At 32.7% G+C, this 19,384-nt stretch overlaps 1 protein-coding gene across 4 annotated transcripts in view; it reads left to right on the forward strand.

The window, feature by feature from the left end:
• The window catches only part of SOX5 (SRY-box transcription factor 5), a 466,127-nt gene that overhangs the window by 309,203 nt on the left and 137,540 nt on the right, over positions 1 to 19,384 (forward strand). For 2 of the 4 annotated variants that reach the window (XM_051961302.1, XM_051961304.1), the window contains exon 7: positions 8,282 to 8,405. In XM_051961302.1, coding sequence (XP_051817262.1) covers positions 8,282 to 8,405 — 124 coding nt within the window. The remainder of the gene's footprint in view (positions 1 to 8,281; positions 8,406 to 19,384) is intronic. The other 2 variants (XM_051961303.1, XM_051961306.1) reach the window with 1 other exon arrangement.

Consider the following 19,384-nt stretch of genomic DNA (forward strand, 5'->3'; position numbering starts at 1 on the left):
CATAGTTTGGAAATGAGGCCTTTTCAGAACCTTTGATTGTAAAAATGTTTTCTCAGTTTATTGCTTCCTTTTGGATCTTGTCTGCATTAGTTTTATCTGTACAAAAACTTTTCAATTTGACATAATCAAAATTTTCTATTTTGTGATCAATAATGATCTCTAGTTCTTTAGTCATAAATTCCTTCCTTTTCCACAGATCTGAGAGGTAAACTATCTTATTTTCCTCTAATTTATTTATAATCTCATTCTTTATGCCTAGGTCATGAACCCATTTTGACCTTATCTGGGTGTACAGTGTTAAGTGTAGGTCAATGCCTAGTTTCTGCCATACTAATTTCCAATTTTCCCAGCAATTTTTGTCAAACAGTGAGTTCTTATCCCAAAAGCTGGGGTCTTTAGGTTTGTTTGACCCTCTTCTGAACGTTCCAGTTTTCTAACACTTTACTTTGTTCCATATAGTATACAATCAACAGCCTTGACCTGCTTTCTTTTCCTAGTACATGACACTCTATCTCCTGATTTTGTATATCATTGCTGACTGTTCCTCATGCTTAGAATGCTTTCCCTTCCATCTTATGGATTCTAGGACTTTCTTCAGAATTCAGATCAAATCCTCCCGCAAGCTATGTATGATGTAGCCAAAAAAAACCCCAAAACTGTATGTTAAAAGTACATTAAGATATGCATAGCTTTCATGAATGTAGAGATGACAGCCCCAGTGTACTGTCTTTGTCATACTGTTTCTGTATTATTGTGGTGCTATGGTTGGGAAATACTTTACTAAACTGGAGGACAATTACAATGGCAACTGGACAAGGGAAGGACCTTGAATAAATATTATGTGAGGAATGATTAAGGAAAAGAATGAACTGGGGGTGTTTATCCTGGACAATATTTGGGGGAGGGGAGAAAAGGAAATCATAGCTGATTTTATATATATGAAGAACTGCCATTTGAAGAGAAATTATACTTGTTTAGAACCAGAGGGTACAGAATCTGTATAACCATTTTTAGGTACATTAGAGTAGGGATTCTTTTCATATAATAATACAGCTTGCATTCCCTTCCAACTCTAATATTCTGTAAGACTGAGTCTAATATGAATCCAAGTTTATGGATTAGAGTGAAGGGAATAAATAATGGGAGACCACCAACAGAAATAGGGAAATTAATAAGAGGGTGAGGTTGATGAGAAAGATAATGAGTTCTATTTTTAACATCTTGGGTTTGAGATACCTCTGAGACATTTGGGTAATTTCTTTTTTTTTTAAATTATAAACAACTTTTATAAATATTTCAAAATAGGAAAAATTGGAAAGAATTTTATTAGAAAGTATAAAATGTTATATATTTTTTTTAAAAAAAGAAATGTTATTTAATAGTAATAATAATGAAAACTAACATTTATATAGAACTTACTATGTATCAGGTATTGTGCTAAGTACTTTGCAATTATTATATCATTTGATCCTAACAACAAGCCTGGGAGGTAGATGCTATTATTAGCCCCAGTTGTAAAATCAAGAAACTGAAGCAAACAGAGATTCAGTAACTTGCCCAGAGTCAAGCTGCTAGTAAAAGTCTAACAAGAGAATGGCAAAATTGCTCTATTTATGATCTCTACCTTTTCTCTTTTAATATTTTATTGATACTATTTCATGTCACTTATGACCCTCTAATGTTCTTTCTTGACTCTCTCCAAGTAGTAGCTGTCCTTTGTAATAAATATATTTAAGTAAGCAAAAGAAATCATTGTATTAATTATATTTGAAAATTTATGCTTCCTTCTGGGGTTCTAGTAAATGCCTGTCTTCCTCTACTGGAACTTCCAGTTCTTGACCTTTCAATGATCTCCCAGACCATTTCACATGCACTAGTCATTCCTTCCTCTTCTTCCCATTTTGACTCTCTGGTGAACCAATTTAATTCTACTCTGTCCTCCTCTCTTGACTTAGTTGTCCCCCTTATCAGATTATGCCTCAGCCTTGGTTCACTCTTACAAGTGTTACCTTCTCACCTATATTCATCCTGATTAATGACAGTGGAGAAAATTATGCAACTGTTTTACTGAGTCCACTACAAAATTATGTTACATAACCTTATTTGGGCCTCACTACTGCTAGCCAATCCTACTATATCTCCCTAATCAGCTCACTATCCCTCTCTCTTCAGCAACTCTTCCTAACTTTTTCAGCCCTCTTCAAACCTCCCATGGATGCACTTCTCTTCTTTCTCTCAACTAGAACCTTCCTTCCATAATCTACAGATAGCCTTTGGCTATGAATGCCATCTTTCATCCACCCTTTCTCCATATCCCATCACACAAGTGCTACTTTTTATTCCTTTACCTTATTCAAATCACCTCACCAAAAAAAAAAAAAATCCTTTACTTTGTTTCACATGATAAGATGACCTTATTCTTTAATAAGGCTAATCTCATTACCTGCCTTAGGTGATCCCATTCCATTTCATCTCTTCTATCAGATTGTCCCCTCAAGTCATCTCCACTCTTGCATTTATTTTCAATCTCTCTCTCTGTCTCTCTCTGTCTCTCCACTTTATCCTTCTATCTCTGCTAACTATTGTCCTAAATCTCTTCTGTATTTTTAGCTAAATTCCTCAAAATATATATCTATAATAAATGTCTCCCCTTTTTTCTCTTAATGCTTTCCAGTCTGATATCTGACCTAGTCCTGCTCTCTCCAAAGTTACTAATGATCTCTTAGTTGCCAAATACAGTGTCTTTTTCTCATTCTTCATCCTCCCTCACTGCTCTAAAGCCTTTTACACTGATGATCACCCTCTCCACTTTGATGCTCTATTTTCTCTTGTAGTTATCCTTCTACTTCTCTGAGCTCTTCTACTCTCCTCCATATCACATCTCTAAACACAAGTGTCTTTCAGAGTTCCATGCTGGGTCTTTTTCTCTTCTCCCTTTATACTACTTCACTTAGCGATTTCATCAGCTTTCATAGATTTAATTACATTCACTATACTGATAATTCTCAAAATTACCTTTTTTCCCCCCTAATCTCTCGACTGATATCTTATTACACATTTCAATTCCTTTTCAGTCCAGTAGACACCTTAAACTCATTATGTCTAAAAGAGAACTCATCATCTTTCCTCCTAAACCCTAACCCCCACCCACCCACCCACCCTCGCCACTACCTTCTCTAAATATTGTGAAGGGCAACTCCATCCTCCCATTCACTAGGACTTGCAACCTAGGAACCATCCTGGATCCCTCACTCTCTTACCCTCCATATTCAAGCTGTTGCTGAGGCCTTCCAATTTCACCTTTGCAACATCTCTCAAATACCACCCCCTTATCTCTTCTGATACTGCCCCAGCTCTAGTGAAGGCCCTCATCACCTCATTCTTTAGTTATTTTATTAGTCTTGTGGGTCTCAGTGTGACTTCTTTGGAGCAAATGTCCAATAATAATTTTACTAGGTCAAAGAGCGTGTACAGTTCAGCATCTTTATAATTTCAAATTCAAATTTAATAGTTTCAAATTAATTTACAGAAGGGTTTTCTACCAATTTACAACTTTATCAGTACTACATTTGTATATCTATCAGAATATAATTCCGCCAACACTTATTTTCTTCTTTTTTCATTTTTGCCAATTTAATGGGAAAGACATTATAATATTAAGAGTTTTTTTTTAATTTGTCTTATTATTAGTGATTTAGAGAAAATCTTCATATATTTACTGATGATTTTTATTTATTAATTTGAAAATTAATGATTCTTATCTCTTGAGTGATATTTATTAGGAGGATAGTATAGATGGATAAATAGATAGTTAAATAGATATAATTTACATATGGACATACACATATATATGTAATCATGAGCAATTAATGTCCCTCTAATTATGTAATACTTGCTTTATTTCTGTTTTTTAAAAAAGCATTTTATTTGTTGTCATTCAGTCATATCCAACTCTTCATGCCCATACTATACATAGAGGTTTTTTGGGCAAAGATACTAGAGTGATTTTTCATTTCCTTCTCCAGTAGATCAAGGCAAACAGAGGTTAAGTGACTTGTCCAGGATGATACAGCTAGTACATGTCTGAGGCTGGATTTGAAATCAGCCTTTCCTGACTTTAGGCCCAGCACTCTATCTACTGAATTATCTAGCTTGTTGAATTCATATAATTCCTGAGGATAGCTTAGAAGATAGACTTTCAGATATTCTAGTCATTCAAAGGTTACAATATTTCAGCAGCACTATATAATGAACTAGTGAAGAGAACCTTAAAACAATAACATGTTGCATGAGAAAACCTTTCAGAGGTAGATTTTGTAATGAAATTATTTGGGTAATCCATTCCTAAAACTGATTATCTGCAACATATTGCACTTTGCCCAGTATATTTTATGTCCTATTTTTCCTCTGCTTATTTATAACTGACATAGTACCGTGTGAATAAAACAATGTGAATTTTTGCCAGCAAAGGGGAAAAAAAGCAGTTGTGTGAGTAGGCAACCACACATGCATGAATCAAGATATTTTGTTGTTTAAAAAAGATAGAGGAAAAAAATCACGTATATTTTTGGAAAATATATGAATTTTTATTAAAGAAAATTTTTTCCAAGTAACAGCTGTATTAAGTTTTGTTTTCAAGAAATTAAAGAAATCTCAATCATAAAGTAAAGCCTCAAGCTTCAGAGATTATGATCAATACCCTTGTTATCCTTCAGGGAATGTTTTGCAGCTAAGTGCTCTCAAAAACAGGTGCTATTTATGACTGGTGTAATACCCCTAAAGATTTTAGTTTCCCTTAGCAAAGAAAACATCTGTCTGTTCCCCAACAATTATTCTCTTGGTAAACAGTCACCCTGTCTTGTCACCCTAAATAATTATCTTATCATCTTAGAACATAGAGATTATACTGAATTACAGTAAACAAATGTCACTGAATTTTAATATAGCTATTTTATTTTTTTTCATTATTCTGTTGGTTGAAATTAGACAAATTGAATTCTATTTATTAAAGAAGTATACTGGATAAGAAAATGCCAAATATACATGAATCATTCATTTTTAAAGAACAGCATATTTAGTGAGAAAATGTGGAAATCAATTGTTTATGGCATTTAAAATAGACTTCATTGCTTTAAAATTGAAAAGGAAGACTTAATTCTATATCATTTTTAAATGGTTATATCCTAGCAACAATGCTAACAAACACATCATGTAAAAGTTAAAATGCAGTAGTGAAATGAGCCATATAAAAGAAGAGTCAGTGACCATATAATATTTCAGTTTCTATTATATCTGGTAGCAATCTAGTTAAAAAGAAATGACAGTTGCCCTGAAGGAAATAAAGTGGAGATATTATTGTAGTAGTAGTTTGGAAGGAAAATTGCACTGTGTTTTGACTGGATTATTTCTAAATCCTTGCAAACTATTCTCATGTCTCTGCAGTGCTACTTCATCCCCCACCCCTTATACAAATTGAGTTTATATCGTCTGAACTCATAGGGCCCAAGGGCCCTTTTGTGGCAGGGAGGAGGAAAAGAGGAATTAGAAAAAGAAAATATGACAGACAGTTTTGAGGGAAAAAAGAGTAATTTTCCTTGTGGGTCTATTTCTAAATGGGAGTCCTTCCGTGCAATATTTTGCTTCTGTTGAGCAGTCAGTCAGAATCAAGTGTAGGATTTTGCTGGATTGTGGGCTTTGGCACTGACAAGTTTTATTTTGGAGGGGAGAGAGCACAGGGAGGTAGAATGTGGGGAGGTTGGTATTTTAGCTATATCAGCCCTGAAGGCAGAGTTAGCACTTGCAATGGGACAAAAGTATTCGCAGTCATCAGAGAACTTTGCAGTCAGCTTCAATAACATCATTCCTTTTTTCTGCTTTTTTTCTGCTTTTTTTTTTTTTTTTTTTTTTGGCAGCCAAGCTCTTAGTAGAACCATCTGTCTTTCTATTAGTATTTTTGAGTCCTGTTTTGAAGCCACTTTGCTTGGCAAAGTCACTTTCATCCTTGGAAACGATTTTTAAAAAAGTTCTGTGGCTCTTTGCCGAAGAAGAGTACTATGTAAAAATCCACATGGCTGTTCATTTTTGTTCTGAAAGAATATGGCTACTTTGTCTTTGTCTTGAATCAAATAAAGCAAGAGGTGGGACAAGCCAGGGTGTCTGGTGGGGAGTGAGAGGTGTGGATCAAATTTTAAGCAGCAATTTTCGAAACAATGCTCATTTTTATCTGCTTCTATTGCTATATAAATGCTTTCTCAGTGAGATTTCTTCAACTATACCAGTACATTAATTAGAAAGGAAATTACTTTGATACTTAATTTTCATACCATTTTTTCCCAAGAATGCGTCAACCAATTGACAAATATACCTTACCTTTTCCATTAAGTATGAAATAACAGATCATTAATGGTCATTGAAGATCCCATGATACTTTTTTTTTCCTAATATGAGGAGTTAGCATCCTGATCCTGGCTTAACTCCAATTTGGGTAATTATATATTGCCTACCTAAACTCCCTTTGTGATCTCATTTGGATATTATATTCTTCATTTTCTGGCTGAAACTGCTGTGTAATGTTGCTATGTGCTTTTAAACAGCTGTCACGTTCCCTACTGAAGGTGGCTGAATTTCAGCTGTGGGTGAGCTGATCCCCATGGATGGTGTGTGTATAAATGCTATAGCACTCAAAAGACTAAATGTTTTAGAAAAGTTTGCAAAAGTTTTAGTTTTAACCACTTTTAATTGTTTCAAGCTGAATTAAAATTACCTCCTGTTAGCTGAAGATTTGTAAATTTAGTCTCAGTGCAATTTTCTAATTAGAAGACAAGGTGATAATCTTTACCTTTCCCTCCTCATACCCGCCTTCTAAGAAGAAACATAAAACATTTTATAATAGAAAAACAGAAAAATGTGAATGCTATTTACTCATAAAGATTTTAATTTTTTCCATATACTTTTATATTGGTATATTCTTTATTAAACAGTAGATTTCCAAAGTGCAAAGATCATATATTGTGTACATCTTGAATAATTATAAATATTATGTGTTAATACTAAAAATAACTATATTATGAATTTTTTTAAATGAAAGAAAGGCCCTTTCTAATTCATCTTGAATTTTTCTAACTTCAGGGAAAATGTTTTCCCCCTTTAATTCTATCCCCTTTACATTAAGAAAATCATTTGTAACCTTTCTTTGACTGAAAACATTTTAAATGTATATTTTTTTATTAGAAATTTTGAAGGAGATGTCACTTTATAATCTTGCCTATTTGAAAATTGAATGTTTGTTAAGATTTGAGGAAAGGGGGAAACTCTGCAGACTTACTGAATATAATGCAAATTACTCTGATGAATCACCAATGATTGTGTGCATACTGAATTTTTTTCTAGATATATAAGAAAATCCTTTGCTCTGTTTCCATGTGTTTTAAAATAGCTTCTATGTTCCTTACTAAAGGCAGATAATTTTCAGCATTGATTGAAAATAAGTTAGTTTGAAAAATTATATGTGTATTTTTGATTCCATTAAGACATGAAATTTTATATAGCATTCAAAAAAGCCCAATATCAGAAGAGCTATTAATACTACCTCCCCAGTCTGTATTTTTCAGACTAAGCATTATGTTTTAAAATGACACATTTTAAGAAAGATGTTGACTAAACTACATCCAGAGACAGACAATAAGGATGGTGAGGTGTTTGGAAGTCTGCAACATGTCATATGAAAAAGAGTTGGGTTGTTTAGCTTGGAAAAGAGAAAACTAAGTGTTGACATGACAACTGTCCCTACATGACAACCGTCCCCACTTCATGTAGGGCTGTGATTTGGAAGAAAAATTATACTTACCCTGTGTTCCTTCAGAGAGTATAACTAGGACCAAATAATTGATTTATTCATTAAACAACCATTTATTAAATGTTAGTCACATGCAGAACACTATACTAAGAACTGGAAGAGATACCAAGAAAATTAGACTGAACCTTTAAGTAATTAGAGCATTATATCAGTAGACAGACTGTTTTGCAAAAGAGTTGAACCCACTAGATATGTACAAGGAGAAGTTTGATGACCATATAATCTGGCATGATATAGAAGGGTTTCCTCAACTTGGTGGGAGATTGAACTTAGTGACTTCTAAAGTCACTTATTATTCTATAATTAAGGTGATTACACAGTTTGTATCTCAAATGAGAAAATCCATTGTAATAAATGAATCAAATACTTCATTTTCCTTAAAGAAAAAAAAAAAGAATTCTCTTTGATTCGTTTTCTCATGTTCAGCAGGTTCAAGGTCAGCTGCCCCCATTAATGATTCCAGTATTCCCTCCAGACCAGCGAACACTGGCAGCAGCTGCCCAGCAAGGATTCCTCCTTCCTCCAGGCTTCAGCTACAAGGCAGGATGTAGTAAGTACTGTTGATTTTCCATTTGGGAGTGGGTGGAGGGTGGGTTCACACCATTTGCTATTAATGCCCCACCAAGAAGTGAGCTCACAGATATATCACACTTATTTTAGAAAGGATATACTATTAGGGTGTGGAAAGGAATTTAAGTTAATATTAAATAGATCATAAATCATATGTGTTTATTGAAGAGAAGATTTATACTATGTTATTTAGTTTCATACCTCTTTGTGATTTTTTTTAACTAGAATTCAGTATCAGTATGTTTTCAAATTATTGATGGTTTTTAAAAAAATTATATTTATTCAAAATAGTAATATGGGTCCACATAATGCTCTGCATAACTTATTCACATGCTTTATAATATTCTATATTTTAAAGTATACATTTTGAAATCAATTTGGAAGAAATATAATTTTAAAATTTGAAATATTATTAAAATTACACATTAGATTAACATGCTTTGATGAATCAAAATGCACAATTCAAAATCTAAATGTGACCAAACTGTTTAACTTGAATTTAATTACACTCAAATGTGATTAGTCAGAAAAATATAAAAATGATGCATTTATAATAATGTGAACTTATAATTGCAAAATCTTTGTGAAAATAAATATGATTTACACTACTCTAAATTTTAGAATAAAAAATTAGTCAAGAAATTCTAGTAAAATTGAACTCATTTATGGTAATAAGTTGCAGCCTTATAGTTCTGTTTCTTAAGTAAGGGTTGTTTATGTCTTCTAGAATGGAGTGGAATTGGCTTTGGCAAAGAAAATGAATGCATGAAAGACATTTATTAAATGCTTATTATATACCAATCACTATGCAAAGAGCTAAAAATACAAAATGAAAAGCAAGACAGTGCCTGCTTTCAAGATGCTCACAATTTATTTAGGGGAGATAGCACATATAGGAAGGTTAGTTTCAAGTCAAAAGATGAAAGACAAAACCTAAGCATACTTGAAATGAAATGGCAAGTCAAATGTCAATACTTTGGGTCTGCGAAACATAGCATGGTCCTTTTCTATTAGCCTTCATTGTGTATATAGAATTCAACACCAATTTCAACTTTAGCATTAATGCAGATTCCTATAACTCAATGTTTCTTTATTTGCATATTTCCTACTTAGTTCTACATGTTCTTCAAAAGTTTTCCAGCATTTTTACAAGTGTGTTATTTTTCTATTTTTTCATAATGTTACTGTGTTACTGTTCCTGTGTTCCTATCACTTCAAAGAAATATGGTGTAGGTGTCAGAAAAAAAAATTTAACAAATCATCTTGGAATTAGTGAATTTTAGTACTGCTAGTGTTATATGAGTTAGATGTATGCCTATGAGCGTATGTTTTCTCATAATTTTTTCCAATGTTCCCAATCTAGTTTGGATTATGCTTATTCTTAAATTTGTCTAGCATTATGATATGCACACTGAACCACAAATTGGTTGATAAATCCCCGAATTTTTCTGTGATAATAAAGTATTGTGAAAATAGAGGAAGTGGATAGAGGGCTAAACCTGAAACCTCAAAGACTTAAGGATAGCTTTTTCTCTGCATTACTTATATAACCTCAGGCAAGTCATATAATCTCTTCATTCCCCAGGGAAACTTTCTAAAATTATAAATTACCAAGGAATTGCTGATTTGGACTTGTGGAGGGGAGTTGCCCACCAAGATGAAATCACAGATCTAAACCTCACTCTTCTCCTCTATCCCTTTCCTCTTTCCCAGATACAAGTGCTATTCTGTTGTTTTATTTAAAATATTTAAATTGTTTTTCCTAAGGAGGCACTATTTATTTTTAATAATAATTTCGGTTATTCATTGTGTACTGATAATTATGAAGTCATTGTTTAAACCATCAATCATTTCAATCAGCAGTAGCAATATCTGTAGGCAGACTCATTCAGTTCTTCCAGTTGTTTTCTTTCTTACTAAATCCTCCTATAGAATACTAACCAAAGGAATACTAACCATATATGAATGCTACCTTAACAAGGGGCCTGAAAAAGGTCAAGAACACTTTTACTTCATTCTCATCAAACAATTTAATTTGTTCTGTGTCAATGCAATGTGGCTTTTCCCCCCCTGTCTAAAAGTTGTTGATATGTTAAGCATATGATGTTCATATGGTACCTCAGTATTTAAAATTTCAAGTAATATACCGTCTTTTTTGTAACCTTGGAAATCAAACAGAATAAAGTCTCTGCTGCTCCTGGCAAGCTAGGTACTAGTAGCATGCCAAAGTCTAGAACTGAGCAGAAGCCAGTAGAAAAAGGAAGCTCTGCCCTTGTTGATTCCCTGGCACAATTGACTTGGTTTGAATGAGAAGCTGAGCTGAAGTGAAAAGTAGTCAAGAATTCTTTTTAATCACATTTTACATAAGGAAAGGGATAAGGAAGAATAAAAAGATGAATGGTAACATGTAGTATTTTATACAAAAACCTTAAACAAGATATGTAGAATTTCCTATTGATAATTGCTTTAATTAATGATAATACTGACTGATTTTCAGTATAAGTGATACCAACAGAATTTTTAATGTCATTGTCAAGCTCCTGATAAGCATGTATCTATAGTTTAATCGTGTGTTTAATCAAAATCTAAGTGGGAAAGAATATGGAGGATAAAAGCATTGGTGTAAAAGTAAAAAGACAGATTCAAGTTACATTTCTGGTACTTATGACTGAGGAGATATAATTTACTATCTCAGATTTAGTTTCTTCTATAAAATGGGGACAATTAGACTTCTTAGTCTTCCCTATTTTATAGGATGTTATGTTTTTATTAATAGAAAAGTTATAATATAATGTGTTATTATTATAATGATGAATTTTCAATTTCTTTTATTCTTTTCATTTTTTTATAATATGATGTGTTCATCTTTTTGGAACTATAAAGAAATCTTGGAATCACGTCAAGAGGAAAAACAGGTTAAGAAGCAAAGCAAACTAAAGGAATGCTAGTATTTCAAACACATAGATGCTTATATTTATTATATGTACTCCACCTGCTTCCAAAAAAAAGGTTTGAAATATCCTTTAAAGTTAAGACACATACAACTTGGACAATTAACAAAAAATTGAAAGACAAAAATAAGTAAAAAGAATCAGGAAAATAGATGTATTGAGTCATTAGAATACATTCATTTCTATGTCTAGGAACTGAATTAAGTTCAGATGCACCTAGGGAAATACAGAATTGTGCTGTTGTTGTATGATAAGAAGAATAGAGTAAAAATACTTTCATAGAAATGAACTCTAGAGATGAAAAAATATATTACATAGGTTCTTACTTGAGGGACACAGTATAACATAATAGCTGATGTCTTCATCTATCATTTTTCAAAGGTATAAAAATTGTATTCTGAAGGATATTTCTTATGCCAGCTCCCATAAAAGCTACAGGCATATTTAATCTTAAGTCAGTGAAGTATTTCTTATCCTCCAGTTACATTGTAGACCTTTCTGAGAATATAACATAGGACTTCAGTTTAGAGAATCTGGATAAATGGTTAAGCCCAGTGGCTATAGGCATAAAGCTATCTCTCTTAAATATCTAATGTCTTTTTTGAAATTTTTCAGTAGTATTTTATTTCTCCAAATGCATGAAAATAGTTTCAATATTCGTTTTTATAAGACCATTTGTTCCAAATTTTTCTCCCTCCCCACCCCTCTCCCCAATAGCAAGTAGTCTCAAATAGGTTAAATATGTGCAATTCTTTTAAACATATTTCCAACATATTTAATATCTTAAGGAAGCTTTTAGTATATGTTGTGTAACAATGATTACCCTGCCTCCCCCAACAGCCATGATGTTCATATGTAGTTTTCTAAGTCAATACATGACCTACAGGGATTCTTATGTATAGTTTCATAGTCCCTGTTTCTAATTTAACAAAACTATTTTAAAGGAATTTAGGAGTATCCAGTCTCTATGACACTGATTGCAGTTCCCAATGGTTTATTTCTTCAGTTTTAGGGGTCTCCTACACTCTAATTTGATTTTATTGCATAATAGATTAATATTTACATAATTGGTACAGGAAGGACAAGCATATTAACAAATCCTATAACACCTGGGAAAGGGACAATAGTCCTCCCCAATACTACCTCAGTGTTCATAATAGTGCAAAGGGAAATGAATAAGCATTTATAAAACACTATATGATAAACATTGTACTAAACATTTTACATTTATTTCATTTAATAGTAAGTGGGATTAGATTCACAGCTTAGAAGAGCATTATCAAGTTCCAAGTCAATTTAAGCCTGTTGTGTTCAAGAGTCAGATACTTTGATTTCTCAGATCTCCTTTGTTGGGCTGGTTGAAATATTTGACCTGCCTTCAAGGCTGCCATGACTTATCTTTAAATGGTCCCTCTGAGCTCTATGATTCTGAATAGAACTGCATCTTAATAAATTCCACAAAATTAGTAAGTTTCGAAATATGCTCCTAAAGTTCTCAATAAATTCAGCTGTTTAATGGAGTTATTTAGCATTGTCCATTTGAGTATTTTTTTTAAATCTGCCAAATGCATTTTCAAATTTAATGTGATTTAGTTAAAGCTAATTTATTTTTCTAACAACATAAGCCAGTAGGTGTGTTTCATCATATTTCAGAGCTCTTTAGATCATTCCTAGTTAAGAGATAATAAAACTAGGCTCTCGGCATTAAGGAGAATGATTGCCTTTCTATTTTCTATTGCTATTTCAATATTTATGTAAACTTTATAGAAATTATTGTGGCCTACAGTGGTGATTGGAACTTTACAGCTGAAAGAAATTCAAGTGAAGAGAGATAATGGAAGCTCATCATTAAAAAAAAAAAAAAAACAAAAACAAAAACCTTTATGTGCTTTCAGTTTTGTCAAGTATGAAGGAATGACAGGTTTTGGTTTTTGTTTAATTTTGCCTAACATTTGTCACTATGTGTGCCACATAGAAAATAATAAAATTAGTTGTTGATTTAATTTAACTTGTTCTTTATTCTATACCAGGGTATGTAAGCCAAAGTTAATGGTATGGTCAATATTATCAATGGTATCAAAAACTATTGAAAGATCAATAAATGCTATAAAAATATATTTTAGACTCAAATTAAGATTACTATCTCTTCATTTTATATCACATAAAAGGAAATCTTATGGGGACATAAATACTTTAAATGCATCCTTTTAAGTAATATCAACATGGAAAACGGGCTAGTAACAGAAAATGAACAAAAATAAAACTCTTTTTTTCCCTTCCTTACTATGTTAGCAATATAGTATAATTTCTTGTCTACATCTTTATAATAAAAAGAAAAAGGAAGCATCAAACATAGGATAATACCAAGCTGTGTAGTTATCTACTAGTTACCTTTTTACCAGATTTCCACCTTTTAATGGATGATAGCATTCTTCTATTTATTCTAAGAATGGATTCATGAACTATAATCCAAAGGCACCAAAACATGCACTAGTTAATAAACAAAAACAAATCAATAACTTCTTTCTTTTCCATTCCCTGTTATATGTTAAAGGAACTAAATCATATAAACATAGCATATCACTGATTCTCAAACATAGCATGTATATTCCTTTTTTAAAAAACATAGCCATAGGAGAAAAGAAAAGAAAATTCAAATATATTTTAAATAACCACCTCAAACTCTTGATGTTTATATTCCTTCTAGAACCAGCAATAATACCCATTTTGATCAACAAGTAATCCAATCTAAGAATTTCACACAGCATGTTTAGGTGCTTAGATTCACACTTCTCCTTTGGCACCTTCTATTGGAAGGAAGAAGGCTATTATTCCTCAAGACTTTTTCCATTCATGACTATACCTCTAAAATGGTCAATGACCTTTGTGGTAGTGAATTCATGACCTAGGGCATCCTCATTGGTCACAATTTCTTGTTGTAGTTCAAACATTTCAGTCGTGTCAGCCCATTTGGGGGCTTTCTTGACTCTTTTTGCCATTTTCTTCCTCAGTTTGTTTCATGAATGACAAACTGAAGCAAGTAGGGATAAGTGACTTTATGGCAGTCACACAGCTAGTAAGTGTCTAAGGGTTATTTGGAATTCATAAAGATAAGTCTTTTTGGTTCCAAGTCCAATATTCCATCCACTGTGCTACCTAGTCTCTTACCCAATTGTTCTGTCTCTAACTCCAAGATAAACACTATACTCTGGCCCACAAGTAAACTATTCCCATTTTACCTGATAATGGCTTCCCTAGAATGGTGACAGCTCTTACTTCTCTTGCTGCATACATTCATGAATTGTCTCGCAATCCTATGATGCTCTAGTACAGCATAGCTTCTTTGTCACAGTATTATAGCGTTAGAGTAAGGATCAGACTCTCTACCACAGTGGTCATTATTATAATATTTGAATAGAAATATGAGAGGTCCTACAAAAAGAGTTTGTATTTAATTGACATAATAACATTAATATTTTATTTTCAGGACTTTATTTTAATTTCAAATTATAATCATATATCTCAGAATAAAATCACACAGTGCTTTTAATCTAAATGTATTTTTAGACTAGCTAAGCAATAAGATTGAAATCAGAGGTATGCTGGTAAAAGTTCAATTATCAGGTCTCTGGTGATGGGGAGGGTAGATATACACCACATACTTTTAAGTTTAAAATGCATTGTTAACATTTTCTCCATCACTTTTTCTTAGGACTAGACAATCAAAAATAAAACAATAAATCAAGCTCTGTCTTGTTTGCCAACTTGAAAGGTGTAAATTCTCATGCTGAAAATTTAACAGTCAGCTCTCTCAAGCTGAACTGAGTCAGCATAAGGTCAGAATGGTTGAAATAATCTGCTAACAGGGATATTGTAGAAGTTAAGTCTTTAAATATAAAATAAGAAGAGAAATTTCAAATTAATTTGCCATCAAACTAAGATTTTATCTATACTCTTGTCAAAACATCTTGTTAAATTAGTCAATTCAGAAAATTAAATTAAGAAGACAAATCATTCAGACTGATGGTGGTTATTTGGCAATTCAATTCAATCAAAATAAGATAGCTTTAATATAGATATAACCTGTATAAGAGAGATCCCTGTCATGTAATAAAAAGAAAAATGGATGTGAAGTCAAAAGATCTGAGTGCAAATGCAATTTCTGTCACTAACAGGCGCATAATTATGGGAAATCAATTAAGCTCTTTGTGCTTCAAGCTACTCAGGTGAAAAATAGGAATAATGACTACTACATTGTGAAGGCTGTTGTGAGAAAGTACTTTGTAAATCTTAAAGCCCTAAGTACATGTAGGAAATTCTTAGAAATTGTGATTTGAAATTATTTTGGATTACTTCTATTCTTACTGGAGAAAAAAGTGCAATTTTAAATTACATACATATATATTTAGATATATCTATGATAATACTCATGTAACTGAATCTTCTAGTAAAAATTGCAATCTCTTCATCAAATTCACTGCCTGCTCTCAGGGAGATTTCATTCTAATGGGGGAAGACAATGCATAAAAGGGAGCTGACAGGGGAAAGTGGTGGGAGGAAAATGTACACTCCCTCAAAAAGACCCTCTATGGAAAACACATAGGAATGTTATTGTCAAATTTCAGAAACCTCAGATCAAAGAGAAAATTTTGAAAGAATTAAGAAAAAAAAAAAAAAAAAAACCTGGAGCATAATGGTGGGCTAGAAAGAGTCAAAAGCCAGAAAGATAATGCAGCATTCTCACCATATCACCTAGTCAAGTCTTTTGCTGTTCACTTGTGTCTTTGTTCAATTTCATTGATTCCAAGTCTTCAACATATACCTGCCTTATATTTTTCCAGTTATTTGAATAGTTTATAATTCTGATTCTTTTGAGAATATTGTAGTATATAGCCATATAAAGTATAAATTTGTAACAAGTGTTATACTTGTATATATATACATATATACAAATATATATATGGATGTTTTTACGTATTTATATACTATACACACACATATATGCAACTTGGAATCATTGAAAGCACTGAGAAATTTCCTTTAATATTTCAGCCAGTTTCTTCCAGCAAATCAATCTGGGCCCAAGTCATTTTCTATCTATAATGCCTGCCCCAGGCACAAAACCTATGTTTTGGTAGTTCAGTGGTCCCCAAATGTTTTTTAACATGAGGATTCTATGCAGTGATGCAGATTGTAATCCATTCATGCTTTCTCAACCTATGGTTTTCTGCAAATCTTCAACAAGGTAGCCATCCAGTATACTTAGGCCTTCTCTACATCTTTTGACATTATATATATTCTATTAAAACACATAAGTTATGCATTAGATAGTTATTTTATCTCTCTTACTATAAGATTGACTATCTATCTTTGCAGGTCATATGTCTCTCAGATAGTATCCTTTATACTGCTTCTTTAAACCTTCTTTAATAGATCATTCATTTCAACCTACTCATGCTTACATGTATTGCATTTTAGGCATAAAGTTTATAAGTTTAAACCTTCAGGAACTAGTATTTTGTAGTTTGTTGTCATAAAGTATCATTGGCAGAAAAGTTATAAAATGCGAGCCTTTGTTTCATAAAGGGAGGAAAGATAGGTGAAGCAATTTAACTTTGCTATCTCTGTTTTTTTTTTTTTTTTTACACAATATTGTAAAGACTTTGTAGGACTTCAGAGCTGAATAAAGTTCATATAATATCATTTTCCAATAGGGTCATTGAGTCAAATATGACTCTGATTTTGCCAAACAAATTGATTGTAAGGTTGTTAGTGCCCTTGATATAAAAAAGGAATGCTTGAAAGAGGATTGGATTTGGGGAAACAAGGTAAGTTTTTTAGACATTTTGAGTCTGAAACACCAGTTCAAAAAGGAAGCCAGGATTGGATATATAAAATTTTGATTCAGCTGCATAAAAGAGATATTTGAACATGTGAAAGCTAATGAGATTGTTAAGGGAGGGAGTAAAAAGAGAAAAAAAGCATATAGGATCAAGCCTTGGGGTATACCCACAGTTGGGGGATGGTACATGGATCATGATGCTGCAAAAAAAGTAAGGAGCACTCCTATTAGTGGGAAGAAAATCAAGAAAGCAGTATATTGAAAACCTAAAAAAAAAAAAATCCTGTGTCAGTAGTGTCAAATGTTGTAGAAAGATCAAGAAGAATGAGGGCTGAGAAGACACATTTGATATTAACATAGAACTGTCTTTTCTTTGCATGAAATTTTCTGTCACTAGCCATCATCTTAGATGAACATACATCTTCTAGCTTAAAACTTCGTTTTTAATTGTTGTTAATAATCAATCAATAAACATTTATTAAGTACGCACTATGACCCAGGCACTGCACTAAGCACTGGAGATAACATAAAAATTTAAGATTGACCCTGCTCATAAAAGCTCATTATATAATGGGAGAGACAATATAGAAACTACTATGTATTTTTTAAAGTTACATACAAAATAAAGGCATCAAAATTAAAGAGGATGAGGAATGATTTCCTCTAGATGGTAGAATTTTAGTTGAGTCTTGAGGGAAGTAGAAAGATAGAGATTAGGAGGCAAAACATTCCAGCTATGGAAGACAGCCAGTGAAAATGCCCTGAGTGCAGAGATGAAGTGTCTTGCTTGAGAACTGATGAAGAGGCCAATGTCACTGAATAGGGGGTACACATGGGAGTCGGAAATGAGATATAAGAAGACTGGAATTGGTGGGTGACACAATACTAAGCCTGAAGGAAAGAGCCCAAAATCCAGCTGGAGATATTTCTGTCCACCCAAAAGATAGTAGGAACAGAGAATTAGGTGGACAAAATGTGAATTTCCCATCACATCTTTCTAAGACCATAGATTGCGGAGCAGTTACTAACTAATATTGGCAAAAAGAGTCCTTTCTGCCAATATAATCAAAGATGTAGACATTATCCCTAAATTTTATCTTATGATATTTGGTCCATTTTTCTCAATTGCTAAGCTTTTTTTTTTTCTATTTTATATGTTATTTAGTTGGCTCTCCTAAATCTGTCTGGTCTACAGACTCTAGATTTACTTTTATCTTGGTAATAGATTAAAAAGTTCAATGGCATAGTGCAAAATATAGAATCTTAGAGCATTCCTCTAGAGAAATCTCTTCTGGTTGACATGAAACCACTGAGAATTAGTTATCTTAGTCTATTCATTAATCCAGTTCCAAACTCCCCAAATTATGTGTGTCCATCCTACATCTCTGTATCTTTTCCATAAGAGGAATATGCTCTCTTAAAGTTAAGGTAAACTAAATCTATAAGCATTCTCCTTATTGACAGTTTTAAAACTCTATTAAAAAGGAATTAAGATTAGTCTGAAATGACCCATTCTTCAAAAAACAATGCTGTTTCTTTTTGGTTACCATTTCTTTTTATAGATGTTCACTAATCATCTTTTTAATAATATATACTATAGAATAATATAATATAAATCCAGGAATCAAGGATATGCTTTTCTCTAGTTATGCTAGATAAGTATTATTTTAGTTATGCCAGAACATCCCTAGAGCCTTTGGGGAACAGAATTTAAAGTGAAACAACACTACTTCTTTCCCCTAAAGAGAGGAAGGAATAGGGCTAATCCTAATCTTTACCTCAGTGCTGCTGTGGAAAACAAGGATTGTGGATTGGTGGGATGTAAGAAAGCTGAATTCTGCTGTAGGGTGTGAAATAGAGCAGACATGCTGATGGAGACATTAAACATCCTAAATCAATAAAACAATTCAAAACTGTAATATCCTATCACTGAAAGTAGAAGTTCTTCAACCAAAGGCTGACTGTGTTTTTAGCAAGGATTCTTTTTCAGATATAGATTCAACTCACTGGCCACTGTAATCCTATTGAACTCTGAAATTTTGTGATTCTGTGATTCCCCTCTAGAAAATTACAGTTTCTATTACAATTCTACTTTATAAATACTTTTTAGCCTGAAGCTATGTTGGCAAAGCCTCAGGCACTGGAATCATTTTTAACATCTCTTTC

Source organism: Antechinus flavipes, chromosome 5 (genome assembly GCF_016432865.1).
Source record: "Antechinus flavipes isolate AdamAnt ecotype Samford, QLD, Australia chromosome 5, AdamAnt_v2, whole genome shotgun sequence".
In the NCBI taxonomy this organism is placed as follows: Eukaryota; Metazoa; Chordata; class Mammalia; order Dasyuromorphia; family Dasyuridae; genus Antechinus; species Antechinus flavipes.